Genomic DNA, 16084 nt, shown 5'->3' with positions numbered 1-16084 from the left:
AGATGAGCTGCAGAAGATTAGATATCGTTAGGCTGCAGGAGTAAGACTTTAAAGGCGAGGTTGTGGTCTTTGAGACGTGGTGTGGGCCGCTTCCAAAAACACTACGGTAAGGCTCCAGGGTGAACATGCTCGAGACATAGAGTACGCTGGGCTCCGAGAGAGGCGGCGCACAGAGGACAGAAGGTAACGGCATACGTAACCGCAACACTCTTTTAAAGAGTTTTCCAAAAGTGAAGCCTTTGTTTAGTATTACAGCAGTGAAAATGTCGGAATGGAAAACTGAAAACAAGCATTGGCCAAGCCAATAGGTCTCCCCTATGCGAGAAATCTTTATAATAAATAAGGCAGAGTGAAAATTCTACTCTATGAAGATGTTTATTCTAAGCGGCACAAGGGGGCTGGTAACAGAAGATACAGGCCCCATCAGGAGTACAAGATGTGATATTTTATTTGGAGACTATGGCTGGTGGGACGGCCATGCTGGAATCACTGCTGCTTGCTACGCTGTCGGTCACACGCCGCACACACTCCGGCATCTAGTGTTGGGCTTGGAGTTTCAAATTAATTTTCTTCTAAGAAGAGGATTTGGTTTCGAGGTGACTCGTGATACCTTTCCTGAAACCAGGGCGCAGATGGTTTCTCCGATTTTGTTTCTGACAAGTGGCTAATGTGTAACGTTTGTGTAACTGAGAAAATACCATAGGTAGAATAATAAATAAAGATGGTCTATGAAGCATGTGTCATGCAGAGCTCATATCTGGGGAGTCGGGTCGGGCGCATGTGAATCTACTGCACGACAAGCCGCAAACATTCTTAGAAGCAAGTCATGTTCTCAGACCTTTCCTCCTTCCAAGAAGGTATCTAAAATACCCCCACCCCTCCACCCCCCACCGGTCCGCACCTTCTTTTCAAACTCGTGTCCCTGCTGCACATCTCGGGGGTAGCCGTCGATGAGGAACCCCGAAGACTCATTGGCCTTGGCCACCATTGCATCTCTCAGCATCTCCAGCACCGTGTCCTGTGGAGGAAGAGAAGAGGTGGTCACAGGGCTGAGGGGGGGGAGGAGAGAAGGAGGGAGAGACAGAAGGTAGAGAAAGAGAAATAGGTGAGAGGAGGGAGAGAGAAGGAGAGAGAGAGGGGGGGAGACAGAGAGAAAGGAGAGGGAGATAGAGGAGGTCAGAGGTGGGTGAGAGAGAGGGGGAGAGGGATGGAGACAGAGTGAGAGGGCAGAAAGAGAGAGTGGGGGAGGGAGAGAGGGATCAGAGAGAAGAAGTGGGGGAGAGAGAGAGAGAGAGGGCGGAAAGAGAGAATGCGAGAGACAGACAGAGAGAGGGAGGAAGGAATGAGTAGGAAGAGAGGAGACACAAGAGAGAGCGACGGGCACAGAGAAAAGAATAGCGTGAGAGACACGAAAGAGGAGTAGAAAGAGAGAGAGGGGGTAGAGAGAGAGAAACAGTGAAATTAGAAAGTAGGAGAGAGAAAAAGAGGGAAAACAGAGAGCGAAGCAGAAGGCATAAGAGAAGGAGAAAAAGTGACAGGATCCCCGGGAGGGACAAGCCAGGGATAGGAATGTAAATGTAAATTAGCACTTGTATAGCGCACTACTCACCCGTTAGGGTCTCAAGGCGCTGTACTCATACCGCTATGGAACCCCTCCTGGCTTTTCCCTGTGAGGCACCCACTCCTGAGCACCCCCAGGGTGAAGCCAGGCATCCAAGCGCTGTTGGGGCCGTTGTGGAGATTAAGCAAGCTATTGCCCAGAGTTGCAGAGTGGGACCCATGAATTAGATTAGGCACCGAGGCGAGAATTATCTGGTCCAAGGGAATTGAGCCCAAGACCTGCTGAAGCGGGACTTGAACCCTGGTCTTGAGCCAGATCTCTGCTTCAGGATCTGCTGCTCTAACCATTGAGCCACACTTCTCCACTTGAGCCACACTTCTCCAGGAAGAGAAGAGGACGGCAGAGATGATGGTGAAGAGGGAGAAGGGTAGGAAACAGATGAACGAGGGAGAGGAACCAAAAGAGAAAGAATTGCCCTGTGGGGGGCCTGATGGATTTAGGAACCTCAGACCGACAGGAAGAGCTGAGAGGTCAGGCAACAGGTTCAGGTGCAAGGGTCCCCGTCAGCTCCTCCCACCATCCCTCAGTGGAGCATCTTACCCCAGGTGCCCACACCACCCTGAGCCCCCAGCGGTCACTGTAGTCTCTCCTGTGATGTGGGGGAGGTGCCAGCCTACCAGAAGGGGCATCTGAATAACTTGTGCCTTGTGGGGAGTCTCCTGTTGCCTGTATATCATATGGGACAGGCTCCTGTCCCCCCTCCCGAAAGGGAAAACAGCCCCCCTGAACTAACCTCCCTTCCACCCAGGCCTAGCTGGGCCCAGCACCCCTGTAGCATTGCACAAGCAGAAGCTTGCTGGCGTTTCGGCCACATAAGTTATTTCAAGGATCTTCTTCAGGACAAAACAAGATCTGGTTTCACTGAACTAGTACAACAAATTTTCACCTTTAAATGTTTCCAGGGACTGCAGCTGAAATGATTTCTCATTGCCAGACACCCTAACCCCCTCCCACAGACCACCCCCACTCCCCTCCACCACTTCCCCAACACCATCTCTCACCAAAGGCACCAGTTCACCCTTCTCCATAATGGCTGCCATTTTCTTGCCCCTCTCCGAGCCGGACTTGACCTCTGCCCTGAGGAGGTCGCCGCTGGATAGGTGAGTGTAGCCATACTTGGCCACGATCTTTTCACACTGGGTTCCCTTCCCAGAGCCGGGTCCACCTGGAAGTAGGATGGAGATAAAAGCATGAGTAAGACGGCGCATGGTAGAAAGTTTGGTGCTGTGAGTGGTCTGTGTGCAAGGTACAACCTGGGTAGGGGCAGCACTGACCCTGCCACAGCACTGGCCCTGCCACAGCACCTGCCACAGCACTGACTGCACAGCACACAACACTGATCCTGCCACAGCACTGACCCGGCCACAGCAATGACCATGACATAGCACTGGCCCTGCCACAGCACAGATCCTGCCACACCACTGACACAACACTGATCCTGCCACAGCACACAGCACTGATCCTGCCACAGCACACAGCACTGATCCTGCCACAGCACTGACCCTGCCACAGCACTGACCCTGCCACACGCAATGACCCTGCCACAGCAATGACCCTGCCACAGCACAGATCCTGCCACACCACTGACACAACACTGATCCTGCCACAGCACACAGCACTGATCCTGCCAAAGCCCTAACCCCGTGGTAGCTGAGCGTCTAATACACACAAGTACACACAGGCAGGTGCATTCACACACACAAACACACAAGTACACAAAGAGGCACGTGCATTCACACACAAGTACGCACAGAGGCACGTACATTCACGAACACACAAGCACACACAGAGACACATGCATTCATGCACACACACAGAGACGCATACATTCACACACACAAACACAAGCACACACAGAGGCACGTGCATTCACGCACACACACAAGCACACACATACAGAGGCACGTGCATTCACGCAGACACACAAGCACACACAGAGACACGTGCATTCACGAACACACACAAGCACACACAGAGACACGTGCATTCACGCACACAAGCACACAGAGGCACGTGCATTCACGCACACACACAAGCACACACAGAGGCACGTGCATTCACGCACACAAGCACACACAGAGACATGTGCATTCACGCACACACACAAGCACACACAGAGGCATGTGCATTCACGCACACACACAAGCACACACAGAGGCATGTGCATTCATGCACACACACAAGCACACACAGATGCACGTGCATTCACACACACAAGCACACACAGAGGCACGTGCATTCACGTACACATGCAAGCACACACAGAGGCACGTGCGTTCACGCACACACACACACAAGCACACACAGAGGCACGTGCATTCACGCACACACACAAGCACACACAGAGGCATGTGCATTCATGCACACACAGATGCACGTGCATTCACACACACAAGCACACACAGAGGCACGTGCATTCACACACACAAGCACACACAGAGGCACGTGCATTCACGCACACACACAAGCACACACAGATGCACGTGCATTCACACACACAAGCACACACAGAGGCACGTGCATTCACGTACACATGTAAGCACACACAGAGGCACGTGCGTTCACGCACACACACACAAGCACACACAGAGGCACGTGCATTCACGCACACACACAAGCACACACAGAAGCACGTGCATTCACACACACAAGCACACACAGAGGTACGTGCATTCACGCACACAAGCACACACAGAGGCACGTGCATTCACGCACACTGTTACTCACCGACCACAAAGATGATTTTGCTCGTCTTCAGCTTCTCTGGAATGAGAAATTAAAGAAATGTTAGATTTCTTGTGAAAGGAAGTCGGACGACGAGCAGGTCGAGGACTGGAGCCCAAGGAGCTTCAGGACTGGGGGGTAGGAGACCCCCCCCACCTGACCCCCCAAGCATCCTGCAAAGAGGACAGAGGTGGCCTTTACAGACAACTGGAGACAAGCCCACCAGGCAGCCTTCTTCTGGACCCCCCCGCACCCCGAAGCACCGCCCTGAGTGAGGGGGCCTCAGAAGAACCCCCGCTCTAGAACCTGGGGAGCGCACACTCCGCGTAGTTAGCTTTTTCCTCATTACATGAACTTTCATCAAAATTAGGTGAAATTACATGCAATGATGCAAAACGCAACTCTGCCTCCAGCTCTATACTTAACTATAGTCTGCTTTCTCATGTCAATTCTTTCACAAGGAACCCAAGACCTAAGTGGCCAGGGGTGTGCAAGGCTGCAGCCTGTGCTCACTGTGCCACTGGAACCAAGCTGCCCCTGACGGAAGAGGTGCGTCCCGTGCTCACTGTGCCACTGGAACCAAGCTGCCCCTGACGGAAGAGGTGCGTCCCGTGCTCACTGTGCCACTGGAACCAAGCTGCACCCAACAGAAGAGGTGCGTCCCGTTCTCACTGTGCCACTGGAACCATACTGACCCTGACCAAAGAGGTGCGTCCCGTGCTCACTGTGCCACTGGAACCAAGCTGCACCCAACAGAAGAGGTGCGTCGCGTGCTCACTGTGCCACTGGACCCAAGCTGCCCCCAACCAAAGAGGTGCGTCCCGTTCTCACTGTGCCACTGGAACCATACTGACCCTGACCAAAGAGGTGCGTCCCGTGCTCACTGTGCCACTGGAACCAAGCTGCACCCAACAGAAGAGGTGCGTCCCGTGCTCACTGTGTCACTGGACCCAAGCTGACCCCGACCGAAGAGGTGTGTCCCATGCTCACTGTGCCACTGGAACCAAGCTGTCCCCGACGGAAGAGGTGCGTCCTGTGCCACTGGAACCAAGCTGCCCCCAACCAAAGAGGTGCGTCCCGTGATCACTGTGCCACTGGAACCAAGCTGTCCCCGACGGAAGAGGTGCGTCCTGTGCTCACTGTGCCACTGGACCCAAGCTGCCCCCGACGGAAGAGGTGCGTCCCATGCTCACTGTGCCACTGCAACCAAGCTGCACCTGACTGAAGAGGTGCGTCCCGTGCTCACTGTGCCACTGGAACCAAGCTGCCCCCAACGGAAGAGGTGCGTCCAGTGCTCACTGTTCCACTGGAACCAAGCTGCCCCCGACCGAAGAGGTGCTTCCCGTGCTCACTGTGCCACTGGAACCAAGCTGCCCCGACCGAAGAGGTGTGTCCCGTGCTCACCGTGCCATTGGAACCAAGCTGCCCCCAACCAAAGTGGTGCGTCCTGTGCTCACCGTGCCACTGGAACCAAGCTGCCCCGACGGAAGAGGTGCGTCCCATGCTCAGTGTGCCACTGGAACCAAGCTGACCCCGACCGAAGAGGTGTGTCCCATGCTCACTGTGCCACTGGACCCAAGCTGACCTGACCATAGAGGTGCGTCCCGTGCTCACTGTGCCACTGGAACCAAGCTGACCCCAACCGAAGAGGTGCGTCCTGTGCTCACTGTGTCACTGGAACCAAGCTGACCCAGACAGAAGACGTGCGTCCGTGCTCACTGTGTCACTGGAACCAAGCTACACCCAACCAGAGAGGTGCGTCCTGTGCTCACTGTGCCATAGGAAGCAAGCTACACCTGACCGATGAGGTGCGTCTTGTACTCACTGTGCCTTGGAATCATCCTGCACCCGACTGAAGAGGTGCGTCCTGTGCTCACTGTGCCACTGGAACCAAACTGACCCCACTGAAGATGTGCGTCCCATGCTCAGTGTGCCACTGGAACCAAGCTGACCCTGATGGAAGACGTGGATCCCATGCTCACTGTGCCATTGGACCCAAGCTGCACTCAACCAGAGAGGTGCGTTTGTGCTCACTGTGCCATTGGAAGCAAGCTGCACCCAACCGATGAGGTGCATCTCGTGCTCACTGTGCATTGGAATCATCCTGCACCCAACTGAAAAGGTGTGTCCCGTGCTCACTGTGCCACTGGAACCAAGCTGACCCGACCAAACAGGTGCGTCCCGTGCTCAGTGTGCCTTGGAATCATCCTGCGCCCGACTGAAGAGGTGCATCCTGTCCTCGCTGTGCAACTGGACTCATGCTACACCCGACCAGAGAGGTGCAGTTCGGCTGAAACCGGTCCTCGGTTGCTTGTGTTCTGGTTCAGAGAGGACCTGGCTTGGCAGCTCGGGATGGCCTGTTCATGACTGAGTTGCATATGGCTGGGTCTCATCTGAGGTGGCATGATGGGCACAGAAGTTACCCCGAGCAATTGCCAGCGGTTAGACTTATTGCAGGCATCCTCCCCTCACTCTCTGTGTGTTTGAGATGGTAGGAGCACTGCAGGTCTTCACAGCTTATAACTGAGGGAAAGTGACCTGAACATAGCGCCTTGTGAAGATGACGGATGGAGCACTGCGGCTCCTCACAGCTTGTAGGAGGCTGGCCTGGTGTGTGGTGGGTACCTAAGGTACTTACACCATATACCAGATCCAGGTATCCCCTCTCCGTGTAGTGCAGGCAGTGTCGAGAAGCCAGGCTCTCTAGAGGTAGCTGTGGATGAGCAGCCAAGGCTGATCTAGGAGACATGCAAAGCTCATGCAATACCGCTGTAGTCACACAACACTTACACGCATGAAAGAAAACACTCAGTGTTACAAAAATAAAGGTAATTTATTTTAGTGACACAATTACTAAAAAGTACTAGAGAGGCAACCCTCCAATAGGAGGTGAGTAACACACTAGGGGGCAGATTTATATTTTTTGTGCAAAACTCCACTAACGCAGTTTTGCAAAAAAAGGTTTCGCACCGGATTGCGCCATTCCTGGGCAACAGCCGGGCACCATATTTATAGAATGGCGCAAGCCGGTGCAAAGAGTGGGCTAGCATGCATCATTTTAGCACGGGGATAAATATGGGGCTAGCACCTATTTTTAGATGGAAACGCCTACCTTGCTTCTCATCGAGGCAAGGTAGGCGCACGCATCTAAAAAATGATACAAAATATTTTACATTAGATGGGTCTAGCATCAAAATATAAATGTGGAGTTAGTTTTGCGCCAAAGTTGCGTAAAAAAAGACACAAATTTGGCGCACATCGGGTATAAATATCCCCCTAGATATGTCCACTAGTTATCAGCAATAGGCATAGAAAGTATTAAAAAACAGTGCAAATGCAATTAGACAATAGTGACCCTAGGGGGAGCCCAAGCCATAAACTAAAAAATGGAATGCGAACACAGGACCCCTACCTAGGTAAGTGGAATGTGTAGAGGGGAGCTGGGGGTACTAGGAAAACTCTAAGTTAAGTACCAGAGTGCCCCCTAGTGACCAGGAGGAAAGGAGTAAGTTACTGGATTTTCCCCAAACCACCCAAAAGGAAGGAAAAGAAGAAAATGCAACCCTCAGACAAGCCTGCAAGAAACCAGCGGTGGATTCCTGAAGAGGAAGACCTGTGGAAGAAGGGGACCAAGTCCAGAAGTCACAGAAGAGTCCAGGAGGAGTAGGAGCCACTACCCACCCAGCTGTGGATGCAGGATTTGGTTGAGAGTAGGATGAAGATGGTCAGGAATGCAGCCCTGGAGCAGGTGAAGAGTTCCTGGAGGATGCAGCCGACGTCCCTCGCCGGATGGATGATTGCAGTCAGTCAGTGGCGTGGAAAAGCCACCAACAAGCCTTGGCAAAGGCAGGAGTCATGGTCAAGCAAAAGTGGAGCTGCCAGGGACCAGGAAGACCCAGGAGGACTCAACCCATTGGGGGGAGTCCTAGGGGGACCCTCAGCAAGGCAGAGAGTCCAAAGAAGAAGAGGCAGCCCCGACAGGAGACTTACTGGACGAGGGACCAGGAGTCACAGAGGGATGTGCGTCACAGGAAGGAGTGCTGGGGGCTGGGGCTACACAAAGCCTAAAGATCCTTTGGAGGAGATGCCAACAAGCCTTGGTAGCTGCAAGAGATGCAGTGGAAGGGGGTACTGTCCTGCGTAGGAAGGCAAGGGCTTACCTCCACCAAAGTTCGACAGCTGGTAGAGAGGACCAAGAGGACTACTCCGGACCATCACCCGTGATGCAGGATTCACGCAGCTCAGGATGAGAGAAGATCCACGCAGCCGGTCATCATTGTTGTTGGTGCCTGCGGATGTAGGGGAATGACTCCTCCACTCCAAGGGAGATTCTTTCTTCCTTCTCGTGCTGACTGAAGACGTGCTGCCATCAGAGGATGCACAGCCAGGTAAATGTTGCAGAAAATATAAGGAGCCGTGGAAACAATGTTGCAAGCTGAGTCTTCATCATGGATGCAGATCGTTGGTTCCTGGAGGTTCCAGTCGCGGTTCCAGTGGTCAGAAGCAGAGGTTACAGAGGAGTCCTGCTGGAATCTTGCAAGGCGAATCTGAGGACCCACCCAAGAGAGAGACCCTAAATAGTCCTGATAGCGGGACTGGTCACCTAGCCAGGTGACCACCCATCAGGAGATGGTCTGCCTGGTCTTGCCACTCAGATGCTCCAAGAGGTCCCTGCCAACCTTGGATTCAAGATGTCAGAACCCAGGGACCCTCTGGAGGAGCTCTGGGCACCAACCCTGGGGTGGTGATGGACAGGGGAGTCGTCACTCCCCTTTCCACTGTCCAGTTTCACCTCAGAGCAGGGACTGGGGGTCCTTGAACCGGTGTGGACTGGTTTATGCACGGAGGGCACCAAATGTGCCCTTCAAAGCAAACCAGTGGCGTGGGGAGACTACCCCTCTGAAGCCATGTAACACCTGTTTCCAAAAGGAGAGAGTGTAACACCCCTCTCCCAAAGGAAATCCTTTGTTCTGCCTTCCTGGGCTTGATCAGATCAAGCAGCAGGAGGGCAGAAAGCTGTCTGAGGGTTGGCAACAGCTTGGGCTGCTGGAAAACCCTGTAAGACTGGTGGTAGCAATACTGGGGGTCCTCTAAGGATCCCCAAGAGTGCAAGGAATTATACAACCGATACTGGCATTAGTTTTGGGGTGTGATTCCAACATGTTTGATACCAAACATGCCTAGGTTCGGAGTTACCATATGTAGCTGGACACAGGGAAGTGACTTATGTCCAGTACATGCAAAAAATGGCTTCCCTGCACTTACCAAGTTCAGGGGAATGGAACTGGAGTTTGTGGGGGCACCTCTGCTAGTGCAGGGGTGCCCTCACACACAGGTACTTGCACCCTGCCTTCTAGGGGTGACTTACAGTGACCTGGTGCAGTGACCTGTAGTGAAAGGGTGCACGCACCCGTTTCACGCAGGCTGCAATGGCAGACCTGCAGAACACTTTGCATGGGCTCCCCAAGGGTGGCATAATACATGCTGCAGCTCATAGGGATCCCCTGGTACCCCAGTGCCCTGGGTACCATATACTAGGGACTTATATGGGGGCATCAGTATGCCAAATATGGGGTGTAAGTAACCAAGTTAGATGGAAGAAAGCATAAGCCCTGGGGTCCTGGTTAGCAGGGTCCCAGTGAACAAAGGCAAACACACTGACAACAGGCAGAGAATGGGGGGTGACCATGCCAAGAAAGAGGGCACTTTCCTACACACCTTACAACTGAGGGACAACGACCTAAACATAGTGCCTTATGAAGATGATGGCTGGAGCACTGCGGGTCTTCACAGCTCATAACTGATGGACGGCGACCTGAACATAGCGCCTTGTAAGATGAAGGAAGGAGCTCTGCCAGTGCTCACAGCTCATTACTGAGGGACGGCGACTCGAACATAGCGCCTTGTGAAGGGCTTCCTGGAGCACTTGAGGTCAGTAACGTGATAATAAACTCTTGGCAGTTGAGAGGTGGACAGCCCGGGGGCGAGGATTTTTCTTAACAGAGACTTTCTCAGCGTTAGTGCAGGTGTCTGACGAAGAGGGTCAGTCACTGCTTCTGAGCACTCTCAGGAAACAGGCACACAGCTCTGGCCTGAGTGAGCTACCGCATCCAGGGCACAGCCCCGGGTCTGACAGGTGTCTGACACTTGTGCGAAGGAAAGGACCAGGATTGGTGGGTGTCTGACACTCGTGAAAAGTAAAGGACCAGAATTTGAGAGTGTCTGACAATGATGAGATGGAATGGACCAGGTCTAGCAGGTGTCTGACACGTGTGACAAAGTAAAGGTCGGACTGGCAGGTGTCTCACCCTCGTGACAAAAGAAAGGACCATGAATGGCAGGAGTCTGACATTCATGATAAGGAAAGGACCATGACTGGCAGGAGTTTGTCACTCATGATAAGGAAAGAACCAGGACTGAAAGGCGTCTGACACTCGTGATAAGGAAAGGACCAGGACGGGCAGGAGTCTGACACTCGTGATAAGGAAAGGACCAGGACGGGCAGGTGTCTGTCACTCATGATAAGGAAAGAACCAGGACTGAAAGGCGTCTGATACTCGTGATAAGGGAAGGACCAGGACGGGTGGGAGTCTGACACTCATGATAAGGAAAGGAGCAGGACTGGCAGGAGTCTGACACTCGTGATAAGGAAAGGACCAGGACGGGCAGGAGTCTGACACTCGTGATAAGGAGTCTGACACTTGTGATAAGGAAAGGACCAGGATGGGCAGGAGTCTGACACTCGCGATAAAGAAAGGACCCGGACTGGCAAGAGTCTGACACTTGTGATAAGGAAAGGACCAGGACTGAAAGGCGTCTGACACTCGTGATAAGGAAAGGAGCAGGACTGGCAGGAGTCTGACACTCGTGATAAGGAAAGGACCAGGACTGGCAGGTGTCTCACCCTCGTGACAAAAGAAAGGACCATGAACGGCATGAGTCTGACATTCATGATAAGGAAAGGACCATGACTGGCAGGAGTCTGTCACTCATGATAAGGAAAGAACCAGGACTGAAAGGCGTCTGACACTCGTGATAAGGAAAGGACCAGGACGGGCAGGAGTCTGACACTCGTGATAAGGAAAGGACCAGGACGGGCAGGAGTCTGACACTCGTGATAAGGAAAGGACCAGGACGGGCAGGTGTCTGTCACTCATGATAAGGAAAGAACCAGGACTGAAAGGCGTCTGACACTCGTGATAAGGAAAGGACCATACTGGCAGGAGTCTGTCACTCATTATAAGGAAAGAACCAGGACTGAAAGGCGTCTGACACTCGTGATAAGGAAAGGACCAAGACTGGCAGGAGTCTGACACTCGTGATAGGGAAAGGACCAGGACGGGTGGGAGTCTGACACTCATGATAAGGAAAGGAGCAGGACTGGCAGGAGTCTGACACTCGTGATAAGGAAAGGACTAGGACGGGCAGGTGTCTGTCACTCATGATAAGGAAAGAACCAGGACTGAAAGGCGTCTGACACTCATGATAAGGAAAGGACTATACTGGCAGGAGTCTGTCACTCATGATAAGGAAAGAACCAGGACTGAAAGGCATCTGACACTCGTGATAAGGAAAGGACCAGGACTGGCAGGAGTCTGACACGCGTGATAAGGGAAGGACCAGGACGGGTGGGAGTCTGACACTCATGATAAGGAAAGGAGCAGGACTGGCAGGAGTCTGACACTCGTGATAAGGAAAGGACCCGGACGGGCAGGAGTCTGACACTCATGATAAGGAGTCTGACACTTGTGATAAGGAAAGGACCAGGACGGGCAGGAGTCTGACACTCGCGATAAGGAAAGGAACCGGACTGGCAAGAGTCTGACACTTGTGATAAGGAAAGGACCAGGACTGGCAGGTGTCTGACACTCTTGATAAGGAAAGGACCAGGACTGGCAGGAGTCTGACACTCATGATAAGGAAAGGACCATGACTGAAAGGCATCTGACACTCGTTATAAGGAAAGGACCAGGACTGAAAGGCGTCTGACACTCGTGATAAGGAAAGGACCAGGACGGGCAGGAGTCTGACACTCGCGATAAGGAAAGGACCCAGACTGGCAGGAGTCTGATGCTTGTGATAAGGAAAGGACCAGGACTGGCAGGAGTCTGATACTCGTGATAAGGAAAAGGAACAGGACTGAAAGGCGTCTGACACTCGTGATAAGGAAAGGACCAGGACTGGCAGGAGTCTGACACTCGTGATAAGGAAAGGACCAGGATGGGCAGGAGTCTGACACTCATGATATGGAAAGGACCAGGACTGGCAGTAGTCTGACACTCGTGATAAGGAAAGGACCAGGACTGTCAGGAGTCTGACACTCGTGATAAGGAAAGGACCAGGACTGGCAGGAGTCTTACGCTTTTGATAAGGAAAGGACATGGACTGGTGGGACATAGGAGGTGAGTCCATGATACTTGTGCACACCACCTAGGGCAGGAGACCGGAGCCACCGCAGATAGTAAAACAGGCACTAGAGGGCGCTGTGACAGATTGGAAATTCAGATAGGATTTGCCCTGGCGTAAGGAAACTTGAGGGGGGGCACCTTTCAAAGTACCTAGAGGGCCCCCTGACTCATTCACGAGACTGTCGCCAGTGCACAGTGTACTGTGATGAGAGGACCCCTGGAGCAAGGGAGTATCCACACCCCCACTCCTCCACCCCAGGCTCCACGAGGGCTGCGGGGGACTTTGCTACACCACTGAAGATGTGCCTTGAGCATGGAAGGTATCACCAGCAGCCCTGCGAAGTGCCACGCATCTCGCGGTGAAATAACGCATGTTCGGTAATTTTCCTTGCGATAAACCATAAACCGTGTAGTTCCAGTTCCCGCTTTGCTGGGACGTGTAAAAAAGCCAAGCTCCGGGTACTGTTCATGGGAGGCCACAAGGTGGCGCTGGTGTACAAGATTACCAAAGGGACTGTCCTACTCTCACTCATTCCCGAACCCAGAGAGCCGGAGACTTGAAGACTGAGCACAACCACTCACAAGCGCCCCCAGACCATGTGTCGAACAGATGTGGGTGTCCAACCACAAACCACAGCTGCTAAATATACTCCAAAGCTGGGTCTGTCTAAACTGGTAACAGGGGGGCCGAGCTGGAGAGCTGGGGGTGGAACTGTCACTTCAGACCCATAGAAGAGGACTGGAGTCCCGGCCCCGGCTCCACACTGTGTGATTCTGAGCACACGGCCTCACTTACTCCTGCGAAGTAAAGCTGCCTCCGGTTCTCAAGTAAAGCGCCCCGGGGTCAGCCCACGCACTGAGCACCGTCACTTATGAGGAACGGGAACCATTTATAAAAGTGACCTCTTGACATGGATGTAACTGTCTCATTTCACTCACAATGACGTGTCACTCATAAGGCCTGAAATGTCAACACAAACGCACTACACTCATGGGAATGTCGCACATAAGCAAATCGAGAACTTGGCAGCCATGCACCAGACTCAAGTCAATGTCGCAGTGTCGTGACATGCTGAGCTGGGCACAGTGTCATGACATACTGAGCTGGGCGTAGTGTTGTGACATGTCAAGCTGGACGCAGTGTCGTGTCACGCGGAGCTGGGTGCAGTGCTGTGACACACTGAGATGGGCGCAGTGTTGTGACATGTCGAGCTGGGTGCAGTGTCGTGACATGCTGAGCTGGGCGCAGTGTTGTGACATGTCGAGCTGGGCCCAGTGTCGTGACATGTCGAGCTGGGCCCAGTGTCGTGACATGTCGAGCTGGGCCCAGTGTCGTGACATGTCGAGCTGGGCCCAGTGTCATGACACGCTGAGCTGGGCGCAGTGTCGTGACACGCTAAGCTGACACACTGAGCTGGGTGCAGTGTCGTGACACGCTGAACTGGGCGCCCCGTGAGCAAGGGCCCAGGTTACTCTCACAGAACAGTCTCAGCAGGAAGAACAGATGCAGCCACCTCTGGAGCAAACGACTAAAAGTGGGGTGGGGGGTCGTCGTGTGTGGGGGAGATGTCCTGGAACCCTGAAACAAAAGATCTAACCAACTCTCACGTCACTTCCTGTCCTGGAGGAAGAACAAGAAGTGAGGCTGAGGAAAGAGCACCCTGGCATCACAGACACTGAAGGATGCAGAAAACCTCCCACAGCAGAGGCACATTTCATCAGAAGGTAAGCACAACAAGGCACCTGAGAGCAGCATCAGAGGGTGATCACAACAACTGGCCTAAGACCAGCATCAGAGGGGAATCACAAGAAGGGACCTGCTAACAACATCAGAGGGTAACCACAACTAGGTCCTGCTAGCAACATGGGAGGGTCACCACAACAAGGGACCTGAGACCAGCATCAGAGAGTAAGCACAACAAGGGACCTGAGAACAGGTTCAGGGGGTAACCACAACCAGGAACCCGAGACCAGCATCAGAGGGTAACCACAACAAGGGACCTGAGAGCAGCTTCAGGGGTAAGCACAACAAGGGACCTGAGAGCAGCTTCAGGGGGTTAGCACAACAAGGGACCTGCTATCAGTATCAGGGGGTAACCACAACAAGGGACCTGAGAGCAGCTTCAGGGGGTAAGCACAACAAGGGACCTGAGAGCAGCTTCAGGGGGTAAGCACAACAAGGGACCTGCTAGCAGCATTAGAGGGTAACCACAACAAGGGTCCGGTTAGCAACACTTCCGGACTGTGTCTTGTCTGTTACATGGAGAGCACAACCCTCAGTGTTTTCCTCAGTGGGTGCCTCCCAAATGCCCTCTGGTGCCCCCAGTGGGTGCTTCCCATGTCTCCTTAGTGGCTCCCTCATGTTGCCACAGGGGGGTCCCTCCCACGTGCCCTCAGTGGGTCATCCTATGTTGCCCTCAGTGGGTGCCTCCCAAGTGCTCTCTGGTGCCCCCAGTGGGTGCTTCCCATGTGCGCTGACCCTCATGTTGCCCCCATGGGGTCTCTCCCGTGATGCCCTCAGTGGGTGATTCCCATGTGCCCTCAGTTGTTCTCAGTGAGCCCCTCATGTTGCCCTCAGTGAGCCCCTCATGTTGCCCTCAGTGAGTCCCTCATGTTGCCCTCAGTGGGTCCCTCATGTTGCCCTCAGTGGGTCCCTCATGTTGCCCTCAGTGGGTCCCTCATGTTGCCCTCAGTAGGCCCTTCACATGTTGCCCTCAGTAGGCCCTTCTCATGTTGCCCTCAGGGGGTCCCTCATGTTGCCCTCAGTAGACCCTTCTCATGTTGCCCTCAGGGGGTCCCTTTTGTTGCCCTCAGTGGGTGCCTCCAACGTGCCCTCAGTTGCCCCCGCCCCTGATGCCAGTCCAGTTGGACCCTAGTTTAGGTGTCAGTAAGGTCCCCAAGAGTTTGTGCCCTGCTCCCCAGTACAGGATTCCCCGGTGCCCTCCAGCCCTCCCCCCGGGGTACCTGCTCGTTGCTCATAGTCCCGGGTGGGGTCCTTGGTGTTCCTCATGGAGGTGCAGCCGGGCCCCATGGCCGGGGTGGGCTCCGCTTTGGCAGTGGCCGTGGTGGTCTTGGGGTCCCCTCTGGTGTGATCCCGGCTCTGTCCTGGTTCCCTGCCCCGGGGGTGCTGATGCCAGGTTGTGCCAAGGGTCACAGGGTGGTCTGTGCTGCCTGTTTCTGGTGTCCCTCCCTCCCTCCAGTCTGTCTAATGGGAGCCTTGTGGTCAGTGCCGCCCAGCCGTTGCCATGGAGACGGTTGTGAGGCAGCCCTGCCCATCACTGGCCCCAGTCCTGCCCATCACCGACTGGCCCCAGTCCTGCCCATCACCGAC

The 16084-nt window shown here is 53.8% G+C and overlaps 1 protein-coding gene across 2 annotated transcripts in view; it reads right to left on the bottom strand.

The window, feature by feature from the left end:
• The window catches only part of AK1 (adenylate kinase 1), a 77801-nt gene that overhangs the window by 20740 nt on the left and 40977 nt on the right, over window positions 1-16084 (bottom strand). The window contains exons 1-4 of one of the 2 annotated variants that reach the window (XM_069236951.1): window positions 15718-15972; window positions 4349-4384; window positions 2623-2786; window positions 902-1018 (exon numbers count right to left, since the gene is read on the bottom strand). In XM_069236951.1, coding sequence (XP_069093052.1) covers window positions 902-1018; window positions 2623-2786; window positions 4349-4384; window positions 15718-15784 — 384 coding nt within the window. In that variant the 5' untranslated portion in view covers window positions 15785-15972. Of the gene's footprint in view, window positions 1-901; window positions 1019-2622; window positions 2787-4348; window positions 4385-15717; window positions 15973-16084 lie in introns of those variants that run through there. The other variant, XM_069236952.1, reaches the window with a different exon arrangement.

This window comes from Pleurodeles waltl, chromosome 6, assembly GCF_031143425.1.
Source record: "Pleurodeles waltl isolate 20211129_DDA chromosome 6, aPleWal1.hap1.20221129, whole genome shotgun sequence".
NCBI lineage: Eukaryota > Metazoa > Chordata > Amphibia > Caudata > Salamandridae > Pleurodeles > Pleurodeles waltl.
The sequence above is the reverse complement of the archived record's forward strand: the minus strand, read 5'-3'. Positions and strand labels throughout refer to the sequence as shown.